This window comes from Callionymus lyra, chromosome 8, assembly GCF_982586985.1.
Source record: "Callionymus lyra chromosome 8, fCalLyr1.hap1.1, whole genome shotgun sequence".
NCBI lineage: Eukaryota > Metazoa > Chordata > Actinopteri > Syngnathiformes > Callionymidae > Callionymus > Callionymus lyra.
Genome location: NC_141825.1, coordinates 14,367,562 through 14,386,749, shown reverse-complemented (window position 1 = coordinate 14,386,749; position 19,188 = coordinate 14,367,562). Strand labels below are relative to the sequence as shown.

The 19,188-nt window shown below is 37.1% G+C and overlaps 1 protein-coding gene across 6 annotated transcripts in view; it reads right to left on the bottom strand.

Annotated features, from left to right (window-relative positions):
* Positions 1-19,188, bottom strand: part of shank3a (SH3 and multiple ankyrin repeat domains 3a) — a 156,827-nt gene that overhangs the window by 119,744 nt on the left and 17,895 nt on the right. For all 6 annotated transcript variants that reach the window (XR_015712113.1, XM_087797540.1, XM_087797542.1 and 3 more), the window contains exon 2: positions 4,589-4,792. Coding sequence is in view for 5 of the 6 variants with exons in the window: in XM_087797540.1 (XP_087653666.1) it covers positions 4,589-4,792 (204 nt within the window). In the remaining variant the exon portion in view is untranslated. The remainder of the gene's footprint in view (positions 1-4,588; positions 4,793-19,188) is intronic.

Genomic DNA, 19,188 nt, shown 5'->3' with positions numbered 1-19,188 from the left:
TCAAGTGTGTCGAGGAAAAAACTGTCCGATGATCAGTTGCTTCTAGTTAAACACTGAAGGCAGCATGAGGGCCGCGAGAATACAGTCAAAGCCCCAGATTGGGCCGGTCTACACTTTTCCCAGGTTTGTTTTTATACATTCCATCAAAAAAAAAAAAGCTAAGTCAGCGAAAACCAAACTTGTAGTTGCTGTGCTTGTCACTCTCAACTAGTCTCACATCACATTGTCAGATCCAGACAGGATGAGCGACTCCCCGTGAAGATCCAATTATCATCCATAAATACAATAAAAAAAGTGGAATTATTCCATGAAAGCTCGTCTTTCCAGCCTCTGACACGAGGTGACAGCATCTGAATGTAACCTCCTTCCTCGCTTCCTCTTCTCACCTTTTTCCCGGGTGGAAATACCACTGGACATGAGTGGCTACTCATTGCCAGAGTCTGTTGAAGTGTCATTTAACCACGTATTGAACCCGCAAGTGTCCTTTTGTTCCTCTTTAACCATTTAAGTTCACCTCAGAAAAACTCTTCCCCGTGGAATAGAGTGTTGTAGCAGAAATCTAACAGTCTGATATCTAAGTGCTGTGACTCAAAGAACACTTACTTTAATCCCCAGCGTCTGTGACAGAGTGTTCTGGCAAAGATAAGTTGTCGATTTTCTGCACTTGTAAATCGGGTTCCAACATCTGTTACCGTGAGGGGCTCGTGTCTGGTTCTATCATTGAACATGAAAGCTGCCGATGCTCCGGGGGATCCTGCTGTCAGGGAGCATTCAGAGGTCGCTGTTTCATGTGCCCTGGACCCAAACCTGCAACCCCGAATGATATCTGATATGTGGGAAATTGAGGGTGGAAATTAGAAATCAGAAAATGTTTATTATCAGTCACATAAAAAAACAAAGTTATTTGAAGTAGATAATTATATAAATGTAGAATAAAATGAAAAATAATCAAGGGATTTTTATGCCACCGATTCCTTAGATAAAATTACTTAAATACGTCCGTATATATGTTATATATGTTATATATATATATATATATATATATAAATATATATAATTATTATATTAATAACTTATACTACATGAGATATAATATATTTGAATTTATCTACTATGATTTTCAATAATTCAGCTTTAATATTATCAATATTAATTATCATCTTCATTTTAAATTATCTTGCTGCAGTAACTTCTGTTCTGGGAAATTATTAAATTCGATTGAATACTATAAACCATAAAATATTATTCTCAAACATAAATGTCATTTAGTTTTAGTCATTTGTCCAAACTTCAGTTCAGTAAAAGCTAGAAAAATATAATAATAAAGTAAATAATACTATTAACCTTCATGTTATCTCAGGGTCATTGGGACCAAGGGCCTGAAAACAAATGTGTTTGTTTTATCCCTTGTGTTGTCTCTGGGTCAAAGTGAACAACCTCCACCACTGCATATGTATTTCTGTAAACCAGGGAGGTCGTTCACCTTAACCCAGACACAACACAAGGGATACTGCAAACACATTTGTTGTCGGGGCCTTCGGGTCACCATGACCCGGAGAAAACACATGGGTTAAGAGTAAGGTTTTCTCATTTTACTTGCTAACGGATTTCATTATAATTAATGATTATTCATGAACCATTTTCTTATTTCAGTGTAACAAATACAGTTAAAAAGTTTTCATTAAATTAGAGCTAAAGAAAAAGAATGAGAGTTCAGAGCGCCATCTAGTGGACACTGCTTCATGAATCTTCATGAACCCACCAATACCAATAATAACCAAAATAAAGAGTTGGTATTGTTTTCTAAAGCACAATGAAAGCTAATTACATGTTTGACTTGGCAAACCTACACCAGCTACATGCTACAGTGTCTTAACCAATAGACCACCAGTAAAATCTATTTTGAACTATTAGACCCATTGTGTAAAAGAAAATAACATGTATTGTCTCCATAGAACCATCAAAGTCGATTATATTTAAGTGCTTTATTCTTCAGTATTAAGTTACATTTTATGTGTTTTGCTGGTTCAGAACAGAGTTCGGCAAATAAACTGTAAGTAAGTAAGTAAGTAATTTGTATTTATATAGCGCTTTTCCAGACACAATTTGAGTTGCTTACTTTTCCTATTGCCAATATTTCCTGACAAAATATGTTTATCTTGTGAGTGTTCTGATGTTGAAGGAGAAGATTTATTACGTGTGATGCTCTGCCAGGAGGTAAAAAAACAACAACAGAGCAACAACCGAAAATGTGTCTCCAGCGGAAAATTGACATTTGATTAAGTAAAAGAAAAATCCAATAAAATTTGCTATTTATTTAAATATTTTGTGTTGACACATAGTTATTAAAAAGCATTTGTGTCATTTTGTCTTTTATTTATTCCTTCATTCAGACTGTTATGGTCGAGCTGTGCAATTAACTCTTCAAGACAACAGTTACAGATGACAGGCTGTCACCGCGTGTTACGACTCTGCTGGCAATCATCAGCAAGTCAAGCTAATATTCTGAGAAACAAAACAAAAAACTATTTAATTCCACTGCCTACACGATGATGTAGTTGCACTGATCAAACACTAGGAGAAGCTAGAGTTAATATTTTAAATCTCACAAGTTGGGTCTTTAATTTTGAATTGGTTTAAAAACTAAATGATTTTACTGAAAGTGAACTTTTGTTATTCCATAGAATAGTGGTTCTCAAAGTGGCTCAGTAAGGGGGGGGGGGGGTTAATGGAAGGGGGAAAGAAACAAAAATACTAACATATATAGAAGTAGAATTCAATTTATGTTAAAATGCAGTAAGAAAAGCAGTTGTTTATATACAGTATTATGTTTGTTTTAGGTCATGGTTTATTTAAAAAATCTTCAGAATATAATGCTTCCTTTTTTTATTTTCTTTCTTAGCCAATCTTTTCTAAAAAAAATTTGATAATAGTGTTTACCGATCGTATTCTGGTACAAGTACACAGTTAACAAGACCTGTGATTATATTTGGATGGATGAGTTGGAACAAACCTAGACATTGTATTCCGGCTTGTGAATATTTTTCGAACTCTCAGCTGGATGAATATGCAGGAGAACCAAATCTTCCTGAGGTAAATCTGACTCCTACATGAACCAGAATAATAGACCCATTACACGTCTTACCCCTTTGGGAAGACGCCATATTGTTAAACACAGTCTGGGCTGCAGGTTGTTCCCATTCACCACCAACTCATCACACAACACACTTTTTTTTTTCCCTTTTCGCTTCTTTTAAACCTCTTTCACAAATGGACAAATGAGTTTGACACAAGCAGAGGTGTAAGAAACACATTCAATTCACTAGGTTAGTCTCATCGAAATGTTGTGTTATGTGTGATCATTATATTATTATAACTGTAGTTTTTTTTAACTTAAAGGGCACCTTATGTGCTGATTTAAGTGTCTCTTAAACTGTTCTAGGACCTCTATTATATTCATCAGTATGTTTCTTTTTGCACAAAATTCTCATTTAAAAAATATTTACATCATAAAAATACGCTTAAGCCCCGCCCACTTAAGATGCGCCGTTTCGGCTGCAGAAGAATGCTGTGTCTCAAATCGCATACTTCTCTTAGTATACTAGAAATTAGTATGCATCAGGATAGTGTACGTACTAACTAGTACGCCAATTCTCCACAGATGGTATGTCTCAAAAACACGAGTTGCATTCAAGGACTCACGTAAACTTCAAACTCACCCCTAAAACTCCTGTTTTGTACATTAAAAACGAATAATAAAAATAAGGTTTGCTGCTTAATGTACACATTAAAAAAACACCTAAAGGCAGAAGTAACTCTCATCATGTTTACATAAATATTTATTTTGGTTCACAATTAACATGTAGGTTATTAACCGATTCAGGACTTCTAGGGGAGGACATTTGCACCAGTGTGACGTCAGAATGTTTAATTTAAACATTAATCTTGTCTGGCGAGATTTTAGACGGGGGAGAACTTTATTAAGTAATACGACTTCAACATTTAGAACATGTGAATAAGTCAGGAGAGTTGGTTTTTCACATTAGGTGACCTCCAATAAGATTACAAAGGGTGTGTCTAGAATATTTTTAATTTCAATTATAACATTCACAAAAGAAATACTAAAAATAAGAATTCAATTGTATTGTTTGGGTCACTTATATATATTTTTTTCAACTCATAAATGTACCTGCAGGTTAGTTAAATATTATCACACTCATATAATTTCCACCTCTGGAAATGCATTGAATTGCTTTTGCTCTGAAGTAATTTAAGTTTGGTTCAATTACGGTTTATTTCCTGGTCGTCCACCAGCCTTGAGAGGATCATAAGAGAGTAGATAAAGTCTTGTTTAATGCCAAGAGTGCACCACAGTTCAATTGCAGGGGGTTTACTACTGCTTTTATTTCTTTTCCTCTCTTTGTCAGCAAAGTCAATTTAATGCAAAGCTTGAATCAACGCCATGCATATTAAAGAACTCTCTGAACGGACTGAGGAAAATTCCATTTTCTGCTGTTTGAAATGCAGAACGCTCACTCTTCCCTAATCTAGTTCCTCCCCACAGCCCGCAACGTTCTCATGGCCTCACCTCGAGGTATGGTACCGGAGCGATAGATGGGAAGGGGTATTCCCTCAGCTGCCTCTGCTCGTCCAGGAACTTGCCAGCCTTGCCGTTGTAAGCCGGCTGGAATAAGCCGTAGTTGAGTACATCCTTCAGGCTCTGGTTGAGCGTACACAGGATACGCTGTTTGGAGCGCCAGATAGGAGCGTCCACGTTGAATTTCAAGCATTTCTGTGGACACCAGAGCAGAAACGAAAAGCGGGTCAACAGGAGTCATTTCTCTAAATATCACGTCTTTGCACTTTTGTCAAAAAAACATATTTAATAAAACGATTCACATAAATAAAAGATTGCAGGGTTGAAATGTGGTGGAATATTAAACAGAGGCCGTAACACCGGCGCTGAACTTCTAATGTCATACCTGCAGAGAAATTTGCCATTTTAGAAAGAGCAGGTCAAAACGGAGGGAGAAACTCGCCGTCATTTTTACGCCGAAAGGTCACTCGCAGAGGCGGCGTTAGCGGCGGCGGATAAAAGTTAACATGTGTAAAAGCGCCGCCTGACACTATCTCGTGAAATAGTTTCACCGTCATAACGACACAGAGTCCATCATTAATGCAAGTATATATACTTGACTGTCAAACAGGGTCATGATTAAACTCCTGGGTTTTCGAATTGAAATGGCTTCATTTAAGTGCTTTAGTGTTGATAAGTTCCAGCCTTCGGTCCTCAGCTCTTATGAAAAGCGCCGGATACAGTTTGCCCAAACATCTTCACCTACATTCAAGTGTTCATTTTGAGAGGGACCTCACGCCTACCTCTTTCCAGACACCTTTTGGGAGAATCCCCAGGTTTACTGGGATACATATTATTGTCTCTTCAGAGGTTCTGCCTCTGCCCTAGGCCCCCCTTCAGTTGGATATCCCAGTAACCCTCCAGATTTTAAAGTTTGGACACAGATAGAGAATGGGCAACAGGGTCGTAGGCTTTTGCGGTGAAATCCTTGATTAGTGATGACATGTGCATCTGAGTATTTGAGTATTTTTCCTGTACCACTGGACTTCAGACCATCGGCCTCTCCCGGACTAGGACACGTTGACACGTAAGGGTAAAGCTATCAACTGCCGTGTCAGCATAATCACAACCCTAACAATCATCTGCTGTGGTGGAGAGATCAAGCCCCCTGTTTGAGGAGGGTTCGATTAACTCATGATAAAATACAAAAATAATGTCATACTAAAGTGATTTCAATTTATCTTTTCATGCTCAGCGTCCATTATAGCACGTCGTTTCATAGCGTGATGCCAAATTCAGCAGTTTTAATTTTTAAAAAAAATCAAAAATCTTAAGCAAATGTTTCTGGGAGATCTATCTTCTCTGTGTTTTTTGTGCTGATGCTGGTAATGCTCTAATTTAGTTGTGCTTGACAGTAAGTAAGTAATTTGTATTTCAATAGCGCTTTTCGAGACCAGGGTCACAGGCATTCAACTCAGAAAATGGTGAAATATCTTCCCACTTATTTTTGGAAATCCCAAAAATTTAAGGAGGGTTCAGCAAGTACTGATATTGATTTAATGGTTTGAATTCAGAATTATTTCCTTGGTTTTGATGTAACACTTCACTATCACCTACGCCTTGGAAACTGGGGTTGAATTATCTTATGTCATACACGAAGAGAAATAATACAACTTGAAGTATTGATTCAGTCTCTGAGGAAAAGGTATTGAAATGCTTCAAATGTAGACTCTCAGCTTCTTACACGATCACTAACTTTCCCACATGTGGTTTCTATCTGCCTCAATACGTTCATGGAAAACTGAAACGACTCCACGTGTTGGCTTGTCTCTGAAACTTTCATTAACAAACGTGTGATTCAACATCTAACCATGCATTTTTCAACTCTACTACTCTACTTTTACAATGCCTAAGATTTTCAATCTAAGAGTGTCATCTAGTGGCCTGTCAGAAATGAAGACACTGTATCATGATACCTTATCAGCTGTTTCATGACGCCTTATCAACACATCACTAGCTAAGTGAGATTGTGGTGCACTACTTCCAGTAACTACTTTGTGGACCCTCAACCACAACCCTGATACTGGTCTCAGTAGTGATGCACTGTTGAAGCTTCATGAAGCAGCATCAGACCATCACTAGGTCTCAACATTAATAACTGAAGCAGCCCATCCTTAAATCTGCTGTGTTTAGCACAACCACGAGCAACACGTCTGAACACAAGTAATGCATGGGTCGGATGAAGAAATGTGGTGTTCTTTTATCGGCACATTCTAATGAGACAGTTTTTGAACAGGACAGCTATAGAAGATCTTTCTGTAAGAGATGTAAAGTACTTTTATGTATGTCGAAGTGGGTATTTCCAGCTATAGTAGATCCTTCTGAAAGAGATGTAAAGTACTTTTATGCATGTCCAAGTATGTATTTCAAGTGCCAGTAAGAGAAACACGGATGCTAACAGTCCTTGATGAAAGAATATTGATGAATATATTTGAAGTGTCTACCATAAGAGATGATGTTGCTGCTCATGTTCCTTAACGTTTGTTTAGCATAACACAAGAGACGATTCCTCACATAAAAACCCTTCATGACTGACATGCTCAGAATCATTTTTGTCATTTTCATCTGGCTCCGTTACTGCTTGTTTGTTCTGCTAAACTGGCGTTCAAGTAGTTCTTGGTGCAGAATTTAAAACGTGCGTGAGACTCGGATGCAGAAGGCATACAGATGTTTGTTCGGGAAGGATCGTTTTACTCCAGGAGATGATGATGATGATTAGAGGGAAATGTGAAGTGGATTGTGAATGTTCTCGGCGGTTAAAGCAGGTTTGAAATATATACAGCGATGTTGAGAAAACATCAACATAAATCATGTCTGTTTTCCGTTTCAGTTTTCAATCTATTCAAACCCTCCCGTGTGTTTCCTCACTCTATTCCCAAGTCGTTCTACCACGGACAAACTAATTCTCTCTATATTTCACACTCCAGAGATCACAAATGCAGCTCAGTGACAGATAATAGTCAGTTTAAAATCCATGCAAATCATTACATTTAATATCTTTAATTTAGCGTTCTGTTACCCCCAAAGTCTTGCTGTTTCACAACCCAACATTCTCTGTCCTTCTTTCTTTCTCGCTTTCACGCCCCGTTACATATCGTCACATGTAAGTAAGTAAAGGTTATTTCTAAAGCGCCTTTCTAGACCAGGGTCAAAAAGCACTATAACAATCAAAAACAATACACGGTTAAAACTATATACTATAAAATTCCAAGACACATAAGAAATGTGAGTTCTTCTACTAGAGCGGGTCAGAATTCTCGCTGCAGAGTTTTGTATCAACTGCAGGCGAGACAGATCCTTCTTGTTAAGACATGAAAACAAACTGTTGCAATAGTCCAGACGAGAAAACACAAACGCATGGATTACAAGCTCCAGATCATGTTGTGACAACATTTTCCTAAGTTAAGAGACTTTTCTCAGTTTAATGGAAACAGTTTCTGGTCAGTTTTCTGCAGTGTTGAACTAGAGACATGTCTTTGTCAAATACAACACCCAGGTTTCTCAGGCTCAGTTTGACATACATGCAAAAATGCAAACATTAAAGTGACTATGTAAGTTTGAAGCTACTATTTCTGGCTCCCCCAATGTACAGAACAGTGTAACTGCAATATTGTAATTACCCCATCATACATTTCCCACAAATCACATGTACATTTTTACATGGTATTTTTGTTAAAAATTGTACATTTTGCCGCTTTAAGAGAAGATCATCATTATTTATTAAAGGTTTGTCCAAAACTAGACGTGTGGAAAATGACATGTTTGACCTAAACCAAAACACCGCTTCTATTAAACTAGTCTAATGCACTTTCTTTTAAGAGACATCACATCTGGAGGCACCGATGAACCTCAATGTGTATGAATCAAGTATTCATGAGGTCGGTATAAAACTATAAACTGATCAGATGGAAGTGCTCAGTTGTCATGTGACAAACTCTGTTGCTATATTTTAACTCTCCGGTTGAAAGCAGGTTCTAATATGCGTAACAATTAATTATAATTTAGGTTTGTGAAATATTACGATATATATATAGACCCACGTATATATATATATATATATATATATATATATATATATATTTATATTATGATATAATATACGATAATATATTTCTTCATGTAAGAGCCTGATTTCTCTTTCTTCTCTTCTATGGAGTCTGTTTTTCAAAATGGCTGAATTCCTTTTTTAAATTTTGTTTTTTTTAACTGGGTTGATTTTATGTCTGCATTAGAAAAAAATGAGAAAAAAATATATATATCAGTATTTCCTATCTCAGCAGTTTTTATGGTAATTGAAATTAAATATTTTTAAAAACTGTGTAATGTTTTCATTTTTTAAATTAACATTAAGTACATTTGAAAATAAAAGTATGTATATTTTTAACTATATTTTGAGTCTTTTTTCCTGCCTTTTCTGTCGACCTACATAAACTTCATCTCCCTCCTTCATCACACCTGTAAAGTTTGTCTTGAAAAACAACTTGAGAGTTGCATAAAGAGCCTTTGGCAACAGTTGCAGTACTTCATGTCTCCAACTCTCGTTTTTTTTTTTATTCAATGTGAGACAATGAATGACAAGTCAAGAATCTTTAATATTAATTTACCGACTTGGTTCCAGCAGTTGAAGTCAGATTAAGCAACATGCAAATGTTTTCAAGTTCAGTTTGTTTAGGCTTAAACTTGTTGTTAAGTGTAGCTTGTAGATGCAACTCCTTTAAAAATGCATGACTTTGATGGCTGGAGGCGAGTTTTCTCGCTCGCAGACTTGAAGCACGACAGAGATTGAAAGGACGAATAAGGTCGTCTTCCCTTCAGGATGAGATATCAGCAGCTGAGCCACTTTTGCATATTAACACATTTGATTTATCACTTTTTCAGTTTTTGTTTACATGTAGGGGCCTGCGGCGTGATGTAGTCATCAATGTCAAACTCCCCCGGGGATGACATTTTCTCTGCCCCGCTCTTGTCTTCACACACTCTCATCAAAGGTTAGGGCTTCGTCTTCAGTCTGGTGAAATTATAGATTCGACGAAAGGCTGATTGAACTGGTGGAGAGCATGATGACTCGAAGAGCAGGTGAAAGAGTAGAACGAATTCAAATGATTTTCTTTTTTTTTTCATATAAACAACAGCCTTTTCTTCTTCATTAGTCGACTGTTGAAGTCTCACAAAAACAAAACAGTGAAAAGAAAGGTGAGAAATAGATGTGCAGAAGAGATGCATATCCTCCAATTAGTTCTATTCTGAATTAAACTTGCTTGTAAACTAGAAAGAAAGAAATCATACATACATTTATATATATATATACATTTATATATATATATATATATATATATATATACATACATTTTTATATATATATAAATCAAATATGAAATATTGATTTTCTTAATTTCTTATCGACATCTGACTTATCACTAACCAAAATTGAAACTCCTTGAAATAAATAAATATACACATATCTATCTTTATATATATATAAAGATAAGATAGATAGATAAGATAGATAGGATAGATAGGATAGATAAGATAGATAGATATATATACACACATTTAAAAATAGTTGAATTTTCTGTCTCCGTGCCAAAACTAGGGTGAAATCCATTTAAGTACAACAAAATGGATTTACAAAAAAAAAAGGAAAAATAAACACAATTAAGAATTTGTTGTAGTTTTTTGGGAAACATTTCTTCCCCTCTTTTTTTTTGCTTGGGTTAAACTCTTGTAAGGAACCACCAACCAAGAAAAACAACTAAAAACTTGAAAAATACTTAAGGGTAAAGTAGCAAAATGAGGTCAAGTTGCGACTTTAAACCACAAAATGTTAATTTAATATTTTTTTAAATATATATTTATATAATAAGAAATCATAGAGATATATGGACAAAATAGAACAAATTATAATTAATTCTTAATCTTTTATTTAATTTCCTTCAAATTTTTTTAGTGAATAAGAAAGACTCAAAAAAAAAAGGAGGATGAGTGAGATGCAAACATAGAGGGCAGTAAAAGAAAACCATTAGAAGCACAAAATAAAACAGTCTTTACATTTCTACTCATGATGGTCTGCATGAATACACTCAAAGGATCGCACACGTGGCCCCCGGGGGCCAAAGCTCGCTTAGGTCCATCATAAGCAGTTCTCTGATGATACTGACGGTGTGAAGCTGTAGGTGGGACACGCTGGGATGAAGTTCATTAACTCGCCTTCAGCTTAATCCATTTCACACACGACGTAACTCCACACATCTGTCGGGGAAGACATGTCTAACGATGATTCACATACGGAACCAGCGAAACTGACAAGCAGAATAACAGCCAGTGTTTTAAGAGCGGGTTCAAAATGCAACCAACTCTCTCTCTTTTCTCTCTCCCTCTCTCGCTCTCCATTATAAAGGCAGCACTAATTAAGAGCCATTGTTTGCTGTACGTGCTGTAGATGCTGTGATCCGGGATGATGCACGGGGCTGGAGAGGACTCCAGTATCTCCGCAGACACAGATGGCATTGACTCACAAAAGAAAAGAAAAGCCGACTGTTGTTGCCTTTTAGCAGGAAATGATGCATGGCAAGGGTAAAGAAAGGAGAGCGGAGCAGGGTGGCAGCAGTGAGGGAGGCTGAGATGATGGAGTGTAATGACTCTCACTCAGGCCTGTTCCATCTCCCCGGACCTTTTGGCTGTCGCCGGCCCCGATGACATATGCACTAATTAACGGCAGCGATCCTGCGACTGAACGAGAGGAGTCCTGAAGGGATACAACGTTTCTGCTAACGTGTTTGTTCCCGACTAAACTAGATCACTCTTTGGTTACGTAACCACAAAAAAAAACCCAAAAGGGACCCCGAGACTCACTGTTTGGTGCCGTTATTTTTTCTCTCTCTGGGTCAACAAGGACGATCGTCGGCGAGTGTCAGATGGACCCTGGCTCATGAAGAGAAGCAAACACCTCGAGGGGTCACAGCTCGTGCTCTGTACTGTAGGCTGGATGTAGAGGTCACTGGGAGACAGATCAAGGCAACTGAACTTTGGGTGTTTTGCCCGAAGAACGCTTCCTTGAACGCGTTTATTCTGGTGACCATGAACGTCACACTCTCTTGAAAGAAAATCCGCACGTCAGGACCGCGAACGCATCACTGCCACTGTGGACTGAATAGACGGAAACGCTTCCCAGATGTAAACCTGTGCTGTGTCTCAAATCGCATACTAGCATACTAAAAGTTAGTATTTTTAGTGCGTCTCAATTCTTAGTATGCGAAATTTAGTGCGCCATGCACACTAAATTGGCGTACTAACACGCCCACAAAACTGAGCATGGTTTGATGGACACTAACCACACTAAACAGCCGCCATCTTAGTGACGTTTTAACGGGAAGTTACGTCATATATAAATGCATATATATATGCATATACTTACAGGTGTATTTTCCTCAGCAGTAGGAGGATAAACACGTCTTCAGTGCTGACACCAGCTTAAATATCTCACGATTGTTTAGATTCTCATATTTTTTCTTTATTTCTTTTTCCGAAGTTGCAAAACCTGCTGCCAGCAGGTGTCGCTAGCGTTCAAACAGCTGGTTGAAACATCGTTAAATATAAGTAGAAGAAGAAGCTGTCATGTGATCTCCGGTTAGTGTGTAGCAGCAGAGTTTGATTTGAGACATACTATCTGTGGAGAATTTGCGTACTAGTTAGTACGTACACTAAACTGATGCATACTAACTTCTAGCATACTAAGAGTAGTATGTGATTTGAGACACGGCACCGATGAAGCTTCATAAAGCAGTGCTGTTGAGAAGTCAGTAGGTGGCGCCATCAGTGTGATGTTTCATTAGAACAGTTGTTCAAACAAAAAAGAAAATAGTGGAGACCGCCATCTAGTGGACTCTAAAAATAATGACACTGCTTCATGAAGCTTCATCAGACCATCACTAGCCTCATGTACAAAGAAGTTCTTGGATCTTCTCCTCAAATCCAGAAAATGGTGCACGTACAACAATATCAACATGTATGAAGTGCACACGAATACAAGCACTTCTTCTTTGTTCATCCCTAACAATGTAGAATAAATCGCAGCCTTGTTCCTCCCTTTCCATGCCCTCGTTTACTAGTTTAAATCATATTTAAAGAAACCAGAGTCTGTGATTTTTCTCTCCACCATCAGAAAAAACTAATGAACACATGAATTTAAACTGGATTTATAGTTTATATTCGTTCATTTAAACATTTTTGACATAGATCACGTACTTAAATTTTAATTAGTGCAGACGAGCTCTGGTGTAAATGTTTATATTTTACACACAAAGTTATTAGCCCGATTACTTTATTAACAGAGACGATCAGGGGCTTATTTGAAACATCATTAAATGGAGTTTAACAAGAATAAAACTTTAAATCAGTAGCTTAAAGCGCTGAGTAGTGATGATGATGATGATCTGATCGTCTGAGCTTCATGTGAATGTGTGATGCACCTCCGCAACCCTCATTTCTTGTTGTATTTTTTAAATAAAAGTTCTTTATTCACAAATTATAAATGAACAAATCATGTGATTGTGCATTTATACAAGTGTGTTTTTCAGGAGATCTGTCCGATCACGTGAGGTAAACTGGCTTAACCGCTATCATTCTGCAGCTTCACTCTGATCAAACTGAAGCGATGTTGTTTCACGAGAACGTCTGTGACTCTCGTAGAAGAGTTGCAGCCATTTTGTTCATTATATTATAAAAACAAGCTCATAATTCCTTTACATGTTTTCTGAATTGTGTGAAATAGTGGATTCAAATATTCAGTATAAAACGATCAATGTCTTGACATATTTCCTAACATATTTAACACATACATTTGTGAATAATTTAATATCCACTTGTGTAACTACAAACACTTGTGTATGTGTGTTAATTTTTGATCAATTTTTATCATTAATGTGAACATCTCAACGTCACAAGTGAGGCTGACCTACATCTTAGCAGTGAATAAGGACGTACGCAACCTACAAACGTGTCGGGAAGTCCGACCTTTTTAACACTATTTTCCTTATTGATGGATTTGAACTTTGACATGGAAAAGTATGTCTGCGTGTTTTTTTTGTTTGTACTACCTCTTAGTACATGAGGCCCCTGGTTCTTTAAGATTCAGTTATTTCATTTTTATACGCCAACTTTAATGTAAGAGTCACTTATTTTATCGCATTCTATTATTTTATCTTATTGAGGTTTTTCCACAACATAAAAATCCCTGTGTCATTGTATTTCTCTGTACTTTTGTTATTTCTCATATGACCATGAAATCTAACGTGTATTTTTAATGACAAACAGATACAGTAATTGCTGACTTTGGTTGTATATATATATACACGATTTCGAAAAATAGTAACATATACTGTATATGCACAAAAGTGGTGAACTTTTGAAATATTTTAAATCTTGAACGATGCGCTGAACTAATTGATTTCAAAATTGGTGAATTTAACTTTATACTAGTTCACATAGAAACTGAACTTTCTCAAAACTGGATTTAATTCAACATAAGCATTAGCTTGTGCTACAACTCACTCATCTATAATCAACTTATTTTGTTGTGTAAAAAAGGAAAAGCTTTTTTCTTTAGAGTGAAAGTTTTATGGGGCGTTTGTTTCGCGCAAAACTTTCCTTGAAACCAAAACTTACTTTGAACACACTAACATGGTATATTGCAAACCAGATTTAGCCCCTGAGCCTTGAGTTTAACTTTTTTTTATCCCTGTAATGATCACATAGTGATTGTTCTGTTCAGAAAAAATTCCCCCATGGGAACAGAGAAGTGTGCCACGATAAAAAATATATATATTATATGACATATGATGACATTTCAACATATACTTTCTATTTCACAACAAATTAACAGTTACCAACACATGCACACATGCACAGGGAATCCCAATCAGGTCGCGGCTCACTTTCAAATTCTTGCTAACACACTGAAAGACGCCAAGATTGGAGATGTTGGCTCTGAACGTCTTGACATATCAGCTCGCTCTCCTCTCTCTTGGGGGTCCAGATGATGTTTTTCTGTTAGTCTTGACTTGGCGGGTCAGACTGACCTAACAGATGGAACCAGAAATGGTTGCTTAATGAGAGATTCACTCATACGATAATACAAGAACCCAAAGTTTCACAAGGCAAATGGGGCCTCGCGAGTCTTCTTGAGGTTACCTTCCAAAGATTCCCTCTTGACAACGTCTATGGCGAAGACGTCTTCTGACGTCGAAAAATGAATGTTGAAATCTTGACCTACATAACAATGGGGGTTCTTCAGAGCATCAGCCTCCTTCTACAAACCTTATTTTCAGCAAGTAATCTTGCATTCTCACATTTGAAGATTAATTCTTCCGTTTCCATTTTTATCAGGTTATCGTGTTACTGTGGGGCTCACTGGTAACTTATTCGGGATTCAAACCCCACAAAACCCAATTAGCCGTCTCCATCTCTCTCTGGAACGTGCTATTACGCATTTCTTTAATTATGAAATGTTGAAGGGTAATCACAAATAACAAATGAAGCCCCAGTTGCCCGAAGTGAGAGACGAGTAAGCGTTGCCCAAAGGACACGCACTGGTTTCCATTTGAAAGTGTAAATTAAATCAGAGGTTTCATCAGTTTTGCTTCTTAATATTTTTTTTATTTTTACTCTAATTAAACCCCAAAAGGAAACTGCAGATACTAGCAGACAACGGAAGTCTATGCGGGCACATGTTATATCGCAGATCGAGTGAAACATTTCAATAAAGATTTGAATTCCTTCGTCAAAACAAAATGAATTGCACTTTTAAAGCTTGATGATTTTTGAAGTATTTTTCTTTGATGTAAATGATGAAAATAATTAGCAAAGAAATAAAAGTGTATTTTTATGTTTGTTTCACATACTAAACTAGTTACTAACTTTTTCGCACTATAAGGCGCACTTGAAAGCGTTTAATTTTCTCAAAAAAAAGACAGTGCGCCTTATAATCTGGAGCGCTTTATATACTAACATAACCTGGTGGGTGACTTGTTTCCAAAATCTTTCATGACTCTGCGCTGACTGAGCCAACATGCCGGGTCGAGATTTCGTCATTGCGTCATCATGGGGTGGGATTCACGATGCACGTCACATCATGGCGGACGGCTATGGAGTGATACTACTGCAACCTGTTTGAGCGAGTGTGTCTGGTTGTTGTACACTCAAAATCACTCTGCTGCGTGCTCAACCAGTCATACACACGCGATCAACATGTCATACACACACGCTCTAGTTGTCATACATGCGCTCAACTTCACTGCTGCTCGTTCAAAATTTGTGCGATTTACAGGTGCACTTTATAATCCGGTGCGCCTAATAGTGCGGAAAAAACGGTACTCAAATGTAAATATTTTTGGAGTTTTTTTTGCAAGTTATTTCAATTTTTGGATCAAATGAGCCATCTTTAGAAATCTGTGTTAAACAAGCTGTTATTTTATTCACTGTATATCACCGCCATAAAGGCTGAGTGCATGTCTGTGTTTGTTTACCAAGTAGAAAATAACCCTCAAAAACATCATTTCATTTTCAGGAAGGAAAACAATAACTGTGTGGTGTTGCAATGAATACTCAACTATTTTTGTCATTAAGTGTGTGTTGTGCATGTGAGTTCTAGAACAATACTGCCACCTGCTGTCAAAATCTGCTTACTAGAATTTCACTATTAATAGTGTCATTTCAAATGCATAAATATGTAGGGCAATAATAATAGGTGGAAATTACAATTTTGTTGAAAACAAGCTGCTTGGGAGAGGTCTACACTCGCTGGTGCTTCCATTTATTTTTTGCCCGTCCTTCTTTGACTGTATCATGTTGCCTTTTGTCAACACCCCATAATAACGTGTATATATAATAACTTAAAAATACCTTGCTGGCATTACATTTAAAATGAAATTCCATTTTAACCAAAAAAGTGTTATCTTTTAAGCATAAGAAGTAGCTAAAATGCAATGATCTACATATCGTGATGTCCCTGAGGTTCTCACGGTACATTCACGAGATGTGGTTCAACTATTTTGATTTGCCTTTTCACATGAATTGGGCCAGAATGAGAGTCCATCTGTTACCATGGTTGTAAATGACTATTCTTTATATTGCACTACAAATCATTTTCAATTTCACGCCTTATAAATCTATCCCATATACTTTATTGTGAAGCCTAAAGTGATGACTGTGAGTCATCATTTTTTTTTTTTTTCGCCCTCCTTCCATGGGTGCCTGCGGCGGGTCAGCTGTGGCGTTACAAGGGAACATGATGCGAGGACACATCTGGCGTGAGGAGAGCTAATATAAACACAGTATGTCTGTCACAGTCCAGGTTGGCGTGCATTTGTTACGGAGCGATGCGAGGCCTGACCTCCTTTTGGCGAACGCCCGCCGCTACTCGGCTCGTCGGTGGAAATTGGTTTGATCCACGGCTTCATCAATTAAACACAGAAATGAGCTCCCTTTCATCTGAAGCCTTGCTGACGGTGCCAAACACGTTCCACTACACCACCTCCAAGACAAAATGAACACATCACCCAGGGGTTAACATCCAAACTATTACCTTGCACTCTGGAGATGAGAGAGGGGGAGCACCATTGATTCAATTAACTCAGATTAATGAGCTTACATCGGGATTCACACACCTTGGAAAACACGAGGTGAAGAGACGGAACATGCTGACGCCGCGCTTCTGTTTAATCACGGACAACAGTATGATTCATTTGCTCGGTTAGACACGAATCATTGACTCAAATTGAGTCTCATTGTCAAGAGAAGAAGGACCAGACAGTGAACAGTACTTAGCAATGATTACCCTGTTAAGTATTTCTCCAAGCAGCGGTATAAAAATGAGAAGTGTCCCTCTTCGAGAACCAGAAAGTTAAACATGTGCTTAAGAATCCAATTTAATCTAGACTTCTGTCATAATGCTAAAAAACCCTTTTTCATTGATGCCTTTATATTATTATGTATGTTACACACCTTTTCATTTTTACAGTATTTCTCCTAGTTATTTACGGAGACAGTGCATTCAATTATTCCTGTATCAACACTTTTTTTGCACCACAAACCTGTTTATTTTGAAAATTATTCTCACGGCTCTGCCTTTCATGTGTGGCAGAAAAACACAAAGTCTAAATAAGTAACACCAAATGCTATATGCATGAAAGATAGAACTTACTTTTAAACTGGTTCAGTTGAGCATTGGGCTGATTATGCAGCAACAAAATGTTCAGTTATTACTTTTTATTACTACTTACTATTGTTTTAGCTAGTCAGCAAGCTTAAAGCATAACTAGGATAAAATATTACCTTCATAAAATATTTTATAGCTTTCGTGATGATTCATCGACTTACAACTAGAAAAATTATGTCACAACACGATCTGGAGCTTGTAATCCATGCGTTTGTGTTTTCTCGCCTGGACTGTTGAAACAGTTTGATTTCATGTCTTAACAAGAAGGATCTGTCTCGCCTGCAGTTCATACAAAACTCTGCAGCGAGAATTCTGACGCGCTCTAGTAGAAGAACTCACATTTTGCCGATCCTTAAAACTCTTCACTGGCTTCCAGTTGATTTCAGGATAAAATTTAAAATTCTGGTTCTTACTTTCAGAGCTATTCATGTTCAGGCATATATTTTAACTGTGAATTGTTTTTGATTGTTAAAGCACCTTGTGACCCTAGTCTAGAAAGGCACTTTACAAAAACCCTTAAACTACTTACTTATGTGGATATAAATATACTTATGAATATAGTTTAGTGGAAATAAATACAGACCAAAAATGTGTATAGAAATAAGAAAAAATATAGTTTACTAACATGGGTAAGTCAGTAACGTAGATTTGTTTTAGTAAGGGTACAAATAAAAATTACAACATGAAAATAAATGAAGTGGTTATGGGACTTACTAATACAATATGCATTAATTAAATGTTTATTGAAAACGCATTTCAATTTCTTGAAGGTCTTATACCCTCCTTTCTAATCACTTACAAATAGCAAAAGGAGCTGCTGATGTACCCTACTTACTATGTTATACATATGGTTTATAGGATGTTATTTAATTTTCTTGGGGCCAGGCTGCTATATGGTAGTTTATATACTTATTTTGAATAAATCTTGTCAAACACTCTGGAGTTTTATACGGCATGGACACAGATGTTTGTGTGTGCTGGTAACAAATACATCTCAAACCACTGATTTAGTGAGATCACCAAGTTAAACACTGCCTTATATTCCAATGTCCTCCTATTAGCATCCCACCTCTGACACCATTATCCAAGAGACTTTCTGTGAGACCTGGACCTGCTCTGTTACCGACTGTAAATCACATCAGAATGATGCTGCAAGAGTTTCATAAGTCAGGCCCATATGTCCAATATTGCATCACTGAGCAGCTGAATCCAATTCCAGGTCTCAAGGATGTGGACACACAAACACCTTAAATAAACAGAATATGGAATTGAAAACACAAAGCAGTCAGAATTATAATTCAAACCTCTGCTGGATCCTCTTCGTGTGAAGCTGCTGGAC